This window comes from Adiantum capillus-veneris, chromosome 9 (genome assembly GCF_014529385.1).
Source record: "Adiantum capillus-veneris isolate H3 chromosome 9, ASM1452938v2, whole genome shotgun sequence".
NCBI classification, from domain to species: Eukaryota; Viridiplantae; Streptophyta; class Polypodiopsida; order Polypodiales; family Pteridaceae; genus Adiantum; species Adiantum capillus-veneris.
In genome coordinates, this window is record NC_140939.1 from 123,656,811 (window position 1) to 123,667,245 (window position 10,435).

At 38.1% G+C, this 10,435-nt stretch overlaps 1 protein-coding gene across 1 annotated transcript; it reads right to left on the reverse strand.

The window, feature by feature from the left end:
- Window positions 1-6,868: 6,868 nt before the first annotated feature.
- On the reverse strand, window positions 6,869-7,758 carry LOC147451119 (large ribosomal subunit protein eL32z-like). The gene is made up of 3 exons (XM_086520084.1): window positions 7,600-7,758; window positions 7,261-7,442; window positions 6,869-7,137 (listed from the first exon to the last, which is right to left on the reverse strand). Exons 1-3 carry the CDS (start codon window positions 7,687-7,689, stop codon window positions 7,008-7,010), a joined length of 402 nt encoding a protein of 133 aa, XP_086376210.1. The 5' UTR covers window positions 7,690-7,758; the 3' UTR covers window positions 6,869-7,007.
- Window positions 7,759-10,435: the final 2,677 nt, after the last annotated feature.

The window sequence follows — 10,435 nt, forward strand, 5'->3', positions numbered from 1 at the left end:
TCACTTGGGAGTGGAGTGGAAAGAGAAGAAAAGTCCCTATCAACAAAGAAACACGACTTTACACCAGCAAGTGATTGCGTTTTACACTATGATTATCTAAAGGTTAGTTTCCAAATCAAAGTGTCAGCCCATTGTTATGGGTCTACCACCAGAAAAATTATAGTCTTCATTTGCAAGGAATTCATAAACAATCCAATGTCGATGCCCAATCAATCACAAATAGACATTACCAGCTATGTATCCTCCCCCCAAGAAGAATTTCAATCCTCGAAAACAAAGTGGGGAGATCTCTCAACAATTAACCTACGGTGTTCCCGAGGAGATCATCCTCATCTCTATGTTTACACTTTGATAGAACCTCTTTGAACTATGTGCCTCATATGTCCCTAAAGTCAATTATAGATTGTTTTTCTTGTGTGTGTGTGTGTGTGTGTGTGTGTGTGTGTGTTTTTAAAGAATAGTTATACACAAAAGAATGGATTGCTCAAAAGAAAATTGGTTGTAGACATCAAGATGGTATTTTCACACAAAAAAATTGCATTTAAACCATTTTTTACAATATGACTAGAATGAGGAATCAATTCCATTATCATCTACATCATGACATAAAATAAATTATATGGATGAATCGGGCCTTCATCTTTAGGGTCATACTAAAGCTAAACTAAGCATGTTCAAGCAAAAATATAATCATCACATGCATGCATATAAAGAAGGCAACAGATTTGTTAGCTTGGATAGAGATGTAATCCATATCGTGTTTAAAATTATTAGATTAGGTATTGTCCTAAATTTAAAAAAATTGTGGTGAAGTAAAGGATGTTTCTTCTTCTTCTTTTAGCCTTTATTTAATTGATTTCCATCAAAAGGCCATTACCCCTTGTGATGGGAATGGCTTAAGAAATCTTTTAATAATCAAGTTGTTATTCGCTTTTTTATGTTTTTTTCAAAAGAAACACATTTTTGAAACTTAATTTGTGAAAAAAACCAAAACATTCTCTAATATATGGCTACCCTTGCTTCAAGTATGAGTCAATTTTAAATTTATATATGTTCTAAATATCCCCTTCTTTTGTTTGAAAACTTGATTACATGAGTTAATTGACCAGCCCTCACTACACGCTCTTAGAGTGGTCTCAAGGTATATTCAAAGTAACTTCCATTCATCATAGAGCCTAACTTGCCCATTCATCCACCAAGCTCACCCATCATGTTTTAAGTTCTCAATGATTTTGCAACCAAAAAAAAAACGATAATTTTATGAAAAGGTAAGGCAAAACAACAAAATCAAAAGTTCTCGATGATTTTATGAAAAGGTAAGGCAAATCAACAATATGAGTCTTTGGATCATTCCATATGAAAGTTCTCAAAACTATATGTAAGAACAAACACCAATTAGAAAATAAAATCTCAACATATGACTTTAGGTCTCCACAAGCACGCCAACATACTCATCCTAGTAAAGAACATAAGAGATCCGGTAATGCCATCATTCTATGAGTCCAAGACAAGTATAGCAATAAAACCAACCATCAATCCTTATGAGTATAAGAAGAATCAAAATCAAGGTAGATACCAGCAAGGTAAATCGAAATCCAGAAACATATAAGCCCATCTCAAAGGCTTCTTTATTCTTGAAAGACAGGTCCTATGCTGAATCTTAAGCAAAAAGTCACATAAGAGAACACACCATAACCAAGTCAGAACCAGTAAACCATACAAAACAGATAGAAACTAGACGCAGGTGATTATGTAGAGAAGGTCAGTAAAAAATGAAGGGTTTCATGGAAAGGATTAATTGGAATAACAAAACAGAAGCCCAAAAACAAAAAGAGAGTAACTAAATCTTAAGAACATACAACCAGGTAGACTATTTACATCAGAGAGGTAAAGTCAAATTAGGGTTGCAAGATATTTATCAAATCAACAGAGAATTAGTGAGGTAAAGAACCAGCTGACTAGATCTTAGTTCTCTTTCTAATTGGGGTACCAAAGGTCATCAAAGTCGAGCTAGCTCCTATTAGTTAGAGAAGAGATCTGTAAGTTAATGAACCTTAGTGGAAGGTTTCATCACACCAAGATAAAGGCAGTAAAGAATCATGAAGATTTTCATATATGAATATTGTTAAGGCTTATTGATCCCAAAAAAAACTCTGAGAAAAATCAAGTTATAGTTCCCATGTGTACTTTTATTGTTATCAGATTCAAAATTCAAAGAGCAAAGCTATAGCATGTCAAACATGTCAAACATTACTAGGTTATCTAATATGCTAGTAAGGTTCCAAATGTAGCTTTGTGGACAAAAAACATAACCTATGCTATCCCCTTCATGGGTTTGAGCTACAAACATGACGTAATGCTTTTAGGCTCCAATTTGAAAGTTTTCTAAATATCAATAGCACCATATTATCATTAGTTTTGTGCAATAGGGTACAATTTTACCATACTCTTAGATTCTACAAGACAAGGTTAAATTTAGATGAGCTCAACCATGTCGTTTCCAAAAGCAGAAAGGATCTTAGAGGACAATCAAAATGATGGGGCATTTAAGAAGTTTCCACTTTTAGGTCCTTTTAAAAAGACACCAGAATGAGGGTTCTCAAAACAAATCAATAAACAAAAAAATCATCCTTATACCTCCGATGTCAAACACGTTTTCACCCTTCCATGAGTGTTTAGGAAGGGGAAATAGCTTCATATCATTGCAAAAAAATCCAAAACCATGCTTAGTTTCAAAAACAGAAACCAGTCTAGTGCTCAAAAGAAAGGGCCATCCATCATTTAGAGTTCTTGAATGGACAAAAAGAATCACACCAAAACATATAAAGTCCAAGAACAATATAATGCAGTAAGATTCCAGCAAAGCAAAGGTGTAAAATCCTTTCCCATAGGAATATTTCAATAGAAGAGACAAAGTGAATAGGCCTCCAAATTCACTCATAAATGTAAAGCACATTAATACATTAAGTCAAGTGCTAGTATCAAAACCAATCAAGCATTATTCCCCCCTTTTCTAAGAAAAAACCATTACAAAGCTATGTCAAAGTAAGGAACATCTAAGAAAAAATATCTTAAGCCCAAAACATAGTTTTAAAGTAAAAACCTATGAAGAAGAGGCCTCTTCCACAATCTCCATATAGATAGTGAGTAGTGAACCCCAATATACTCAAAACACAGCAAGAGAGCAACACCAAAACGTGCTCTCTCTCTCTCTCTCTCTCTCTCTCTCTCTCTCTCTCTCTCTCAATCAAGACCCCTCAGCTTAAATAGTGGCAGGGAGCTTGTATGGGTTACCATCAACCACCTCACCAAGCATAGATTTAGCATTTCCATCTACATTCCCAACTAACAATAGATAGAGATAAAATTAGGCAACCATAGCAGTACTAGTTAGTCAATACCTTGCCATTGTGAGCCTCAAGCTTGAGCATAGAGTGTATTGGAGACAAAACATTACTAGCTTACCTTCATGAGCAAGAGAGAAGATGCATAAAGCATCAACATAGCCATCAAAGTTTAGACTATCCATTGTGGGAGGAAGGTAGCTTGGTACATCACTCCATAGCCATAATGATTCATTCAACAAAAATCAAGCTAGATCAAGAGAAGGGATGCTTATCCCTTGAAGTTTAAGACTCTTTCAAAGCAAGGAGCACTAATCCAAAAAAAAGTTACGATATGATACTTACACCCAGGGGGAAGAACCAGTCGACAATGCACATGGTGAGAGTAATGTCCAAGGTATACAAAAGGATGAGAGCATGGCATCTCCTAAGGAAAGTCACCATGGTGTATACACGCATGCCAAAGAAAGAGAAGTTCTGTAAGGTCATAAGTTGAGGCCGAGGCAGTTAATGTGTCACCATATTCCAAGGAAGGAAAGGTGGCCCAGGAGAATGAAGGCCAAGAAAAGGTTCCCATCCAGAATAAGCAACTTCGTTAAGAGTCAGAGAGACAACACAAAAGTTTATAGGGGAGAAACCTAATTAAGATAGCATTTCTATGGAGTCCTTTTTCTAGGGATAGCACCCATTGTTAGGCTTAACTAACCCAAGCTTAGGGGTCACATTTCATGATATGGTTTTTAAGCACTCACATTCACAAGGGGTCATAGGATCCCCTCGAGGGGTACACTGTTGAGAAACTCCTTATATAAGTGTGCATTCAAGGGGTATTTAAAAAAACCTTTTTTTAACATGTTTGAATGAATTAAATGACCCTTATTTTAGGATTTTTTCAAAATGAAATATAAAACTCCCTTTTGTTGATTTATTTATGTTAATTTCACTAAATTTTTTTCTTTAAAAACCCCCTCCTACTGAACTCACATGATACATTAACATGATTACATAGTACACCACCTTAGAGGATCCCACAACAAAGAATAGCTTCAAAAGAAGAAGTAACCCAAAGAATATAGGTAGGGGATGATTCCATCAATAGAGCACCTTTATGAAGGTCTTTAACCATGGACAAGAATAAGTAACGTAAATTAGAGCCCAAGGTAGGAAAAAATTCAAAAAATGCATGAGAAGTTTAACAGATAATGATAGAATCCTTATTAAAAGGTTTAGGGTTTAAATCACCAATTTGAATCAAAAAAAGTTAGATCTTTAAGACAAGCTACAATCAAAGGGGTTACATTAGACACTTTAAAATGCGAATATCAAGCATATCCAAGACAAAAAGGAGCTAAGACTTGAGAGAAAAAATATCAAGGAAGTTTAAAAGTCCATGTATTACCCATGTGTGTGTGTGTGTGTGTTAAACTTAATACATATACACAAAAGAACATAACGTTCAAAAGACAACTGGCTTTAGATTACTAGACAATGATTTATATAAAAATGACTCACTCTTAGATTTATCTTAATAAGAATGAAACATCATTCCAATGATCCTAAACAAAAATAAGAGAGTTGTGGAGGTCATTTAGGTTGAAATTAGAAGGGATCTTCAAAGTCAACAGCTAAACCAAACCATTTTAAGTAAAGATAGTATTTTCACTTGCATCCATATAAACAAAACAACAGATTTGTTAGCATTGAATACATATTACAAGTGTCAAAGAACCTATCAATTGTTATCCTTGTCCTACTTAAAATTTATTAACTTAACTATTATCCAAAAAGTTCTCCTTGTATATAGATTAAAAAATATATATAATTATAATGCATCGGAAGGCCATCAACTCTTCTGATGCAAATGGAAGTATTTTTCTTTAATGTGAGAAAGCAACAAGCTCTATTTATTCTCTAAATAGTAAGATCCAATTTCAAGTTTGAAGTTTCCAAGTTAAAACCGTGTTCTTAGTGTCCAGAAGATCTTTGAAATCCTAATATTAAAGTAATCATTTATTCAACCCAAGTAAACTAATTTTGTCCAATCCAACCTTAATTATGTTTTCATAATGATTTGAGAAGCTATTTTAGTTTTTGCTCATGTTTCGAGTCACAAACCAAGCCTAAACATTCATGAAGCCCAAACAATGTATTAATCAATGAAAGCCTACATTTTAATTCAGTCAAAGAATTCAATAGGCCACTACAATAATAAGTTTTATGCAACAAGGTGTGTACATAAGGCGTGTAAGGAGCCTTTTCTAGAATCGGTTAGGCACATATCAGCTATGCACTAACAATATAAACCAGTTCAGGAACCAACTAGAAAAGATCAAGGATCCTCAAGTTCCAAAACCCCAAGTAGTAAGGAAGTCAATAAATATAAGGAAGCGATTTCCCAAAGAAATCATTCAACAAGAAGTGCGGCCACAGGTAGAAAGCAACCCCCAACTTTTGTTGTTCTTCTAAAACAACAGAAATCCAGCATCGATACTTTATTGTGACCTGAATCCACCTAAATCAGGAACAAGTAGGTAACGTCTTATCAACTTGGAAATTCCAAAGTTAAGAGAACCACCAATCCACAAGTTTGTTACTAGTACAAGTAGAGATTGCATAGAGAGATAAATGCAATCAAGTTTCCAAATGCACATAATTAGATAATTTTAGAGCAAAATTAAAGCAAAAAAGGGATCCATAATATGAGTTAGGACCTTCACAATTCCAAAATATGCCAGATTCAGTATAGTTGCGAGGCGAGCATGTGACCCATAAAGAATGCTCGAATTTTAAGGGGAGCAGATCCATTGTAATGCATTGTAGATTGAGCAATAACCAACTATGTTCGAAGAAAAAGGCATCAAGATCAAGTACAAGTGTGGGAAAATAGATTATTTAAATAAAAAGTTCACATCATACATATTTTAGCAAGGGGCACCCTTTGTTTCACACTTGTTGTAATTACAGGCTAATTATCCTTGATGAACAGATACTGTGTCTCGGTTAGTTTCAAGATCTAATCCTTCGAGGGTTCAATCCTGGGTAAGGTATCATTAGCACTACATTACATCAACCATAGTTATCAACTCACAACTTGCCTGATAACTTCAGAATAGTTTAGCATCATACATTTCTGTCCTATGGGTATAAATTAACATGCAAAAGCATCACTTGAAAATTTAGCATGTGGCCATCACCTCGAGGGCAGCCATCTTCTGCCACCATAAAAGCACTGCAATTAATACTTCCAAAGCTAATCTCAGATAGAATGCAACCAGCAGATTATCAACACCTAAATAATAAAAGTCCAGTCCAAAACTGAACACTTAAAGGAGCCCAGGTCCCAGAGCTGAAAAGGCACCAAAACCACCATAAAACCTACAAGCAAAAACAGATAATAAAAGTTCTACGTGTAAGTTTTTATGCGACAAACGGCACTTTCATATACACCCAAAAAAAATCAATCGTTAAAGTTTGCACAGCTCACAATAAGCTTTAACAGAAAACTAAGGAGTTAAATTGCGCAGTTCGAGAAGATGATCATTGATATTGAATATTCCAAAACCAGTACAGCAGAGCATGGCTGTCACAAACACAAAATTACAGTTCCAAAATTTCTTAAACTATCTCATCCTTGATGCTGTGATCATTAGGACCGGGCAGCACCTACTCATCCTCCTGACTACGAAGCCTGGCAGAACCATTGGTAACTGCAATGTTGAGCTGAGCGGCTCGCTCCACAATTGATTTCCGCTTCAAAGTGGAAACGTTGTGAGCAATCTCAGCACAAAACTTCCTGCAAGCACGTAAGCACGTTAAAAAACTACCGTCAGCACATATTGTAGCCCACCGCTACCTAAGGCAAAGAAGTCTCAAGTTCATCTTTTCATTAAAAAAAAGGCAGACAAAGAAATCGAACCTGTTGTGCATCATAAGAAGGTCCAGTTCAGCAGAATTGTGCACCAAAAACTTCGTGAACCCATTGGGGAGCACATGCCTTGTCTTCTTGTTTGAGCCATACCCAATGTTAGGCATCAAAATGCACCCTTTGAATTTCCTCCTGACACGTGAATCAATACCCTTTGGTCTGCGCCAGCTTGGCTGACGAGAAACAGGTAAGCATTAGAGCTCTCTCTCTCTCTCTCTCTCTCTCTCTCTCTCTCTCTCTGCCCATATGATAAGAACCGCCAAGCAAACACACACACACACACACACACACACACACACACACACAGAGAGAGAAAAGGAAAGGCGGTACCTTGACACAGATCTTGCGATCACTCTGAGCGCGCTTGAACTTCTTAACACGCTTCTTCACAATCCTGGGCTTGACGAGCGGGGTCACCATGGCTGCCGCTGTTAGCGTTGTCGCCTCCCACCTCTCACACCTACGCCAGGAGAAATGAAAGATCTAGGGCTGTGACCAATTCCCACTATATGTTCGGGGTGTTTACACACAGCCCATGGGTGCTCAACAGGTGCCCAAGGCGATCCCTTTACTTCTTTTTTTTTAAAAGAGTAAATCTTGTTGATTTAAATTACAAGTGGAAACCTCAAAGCAAGGAAAACCCACCAAGTAGAAAAGATACAAAAAGTGGAGCAACATAAGGCTCCAAGGGCTAGAAACGGTCAAAAGTAAATCCTATGGGCATCAAGAGTGATGTCCCCAGCATCATACGCAAAATGCAATGCTTGACCAGTGAAAATTTGAAGTAGGGGAACGGGTCAACAGCAATGCCTTGAAACATCAAGGAGTTGCGGTGGTGCCAGATGGTCCACAGAACCCAAAATCTGACCCATCCAAAAAAGATTGTAAACTGAGACCACAGAGACCGAAGCTCCCGAAAAGGCCAAAACCGCCTATGAAAAGTGGCGGAGGGAAAATGCAACCGCCAACACCTATCGAATGAAGGACTGAGAGCACCGACAACCCCACAATAAGTGCAACATAGTCTCCTCAACATCATGACATCTAAGACAATGAGAAGATGCAATATGCCGAGCACGCAACAAGCTGCCAACAGGTAAAACTCCAACCAAGCAGTGCCACAAGTAAATACGTTCCTTCAAAGGTAGATGATTTCGCCAGATACCAGCCAAAGTTCGCTTCCACCATAAGGCTGCTTTGGAAAGGGACCACATCTGATTACCATGCCGCAGAATCCATACATTAGATTGCAATAGAGCATAAACATTGGCAACATAAATGCAATCCAACCTCAAATCAACAAGCTTCCAATCATAAAAACGTGAATTCACATTCAAAGGAGGAACGAGGGAAAAATCAGCAAGCAACCTTTGAATCTCCTACCAGAGAGAAGAGTAATGGTGCCCCAAGCTAAAGCGAGATGCCTCATCAGGAAATGAAAGACCATGTACCAGTATCATCTACCACCTAATGCACCTAGTATATTCCTTTTTTGTGACAGAAAATAGGCCTGACACGGAGACCACTGAGCTAAAGTCAAGGAGAAATCCTTGCTCCAATGCAATGCCAAGAAGGTGTTGGCGACCATGCCATTGCATATGCGAGGTGACAACCTTCCAGTCCACAATGAGAGAATAAGTAAAGGGGCATCCTAGAATGTGTCCTTCAAGTCGCCCAAAAATAACCTCCCAATATGTCGGATGCCAATGACCAAAGGATGGTGTAACAATATGCTCACACATATTCGACACCATAAGTGTCCAGGGTCGTTGTTGTTGCACCAAGATTGGTAACAACATAGCTTTTCGAGCTAGAACATGAGTGCGCAAATCCAAAATATTCAATCCGCCAAGGCACTTGGGAGAACACAACTTGTCCAAAGACAAAAGTCAGAGACCTTTTTTGTGAAATGAAGTATGCCATAAGTGCTCCAAAAAAGTAGACTTGAGGGACTGCAAGCACAACCGAGACCAAGATAACAAAGGTAAGAAAAGCTGCACATAGGCCATGAGAATGCATTCGACAATCCAAAGACGCACATGTAATGGCCAGCTGGACAATTTCCGATAATGCAACTTAGAATGTAGACGTTGAAGCACCCAATCCGATTTATGAGCAGCCGATATATTTCAAGCCAGCAGATAACCCAGGTGGTGAACTATGACATGCGGAGGAACAATCGCTCCTAGCCATAATAGCTTATGCCAATCACACTCCTTCAAAGGCAATACCTTGGATTTGCGGAAATTGACTTTGAGGTCTGCCGCCAATCCAAACAAGTGAAGGGTCTGCATAATGAGTTCCACATCATCATAGTGATTTCGAGGCATAAACAAAGAGTCATCCGCATAGGCCTGACGAACAAAATGCTTGCTAGATAGCAGCGCGAGACCATGCAATCGACCAGAAGAAATCAGGAAATCAAGATACACAAGTAAGGGGTGAGAAGCAATTGCATAGAGCAAAGCACTGAGAGGGAAGCCTTGTCTTAATGATCATCCCAGGGGCAAAGGTTCTGTGAGAAAACCCTCCAACAAACCCGCAGAAGAACTATGCGCATACAAGAAAAAGACCATTTAGGAAAGCTTGGGCCCAAAGCCCAATTGTTTCATAACCTCTACAATGTAGTCCCAAAGAACCGTATTAACCTGCATGACCAATACATCATGTTGAGTATATTTCAAATATTCCATGCCTATGATGATATTGTCCAGAATATTAGTAATTTGGCGACGCGGAATGAAGCCATATTGAGATTGATGTGGGCCTTCCTGTAGAAAGCCATTGAGACGGTTAACAATCATTTTAGCCATCAATTTATATACCACAGGCATGAGCGTAATTGGTCTCCAATGAGAGAACTCTTCACATAGTGCTTGCTTAGGTATCAACTTGAGGAGGCCTTCTTTCCAAGAGGAGGGTAACTATTGCTACTCATAGGTTGTATTCATCATCATCAATAGTGGCAACTCCCAAAAAAACAAGAAGAACTCCACAATAAGATCATCCCAATCAGGAGCTTTCCAACGGCCCAAATCAAGCAGGCTGGCATAGAATTCCGATTCAGTAAAAGCAACCTCTAGGTCTTGTGCATGTTGTGTCGAAAGAATGGGAGTAACATGCGAAAGAAATAAGCGACGTGCTTGGCAAACTTCGTGTGTGGAGG

Coding starts and splice junctions, on each gene's coding strand:
- LOC147451119 (XM_086520084.1), bottom strand. CDS start 7,689: ATGGTGACCCCGCTCGTCAAGCCCAGGATTGTGAAGAAGCGTGTTAAG. Junction 7,443..7,599: donor ATCGCAAGATCTGTGTCAAG/GTACCGCCTTTC, acceptor GTTTCTCGTCAG/CCAAGCTGGCGCAGACCAAA. Junction 7,138..7,260: donor CTTCTTATGATGCACAACAG/GTTCGATTTCTT, acceptor ACGTGCTTGCAG/GAAGTTTTGTGCTGAGATTG.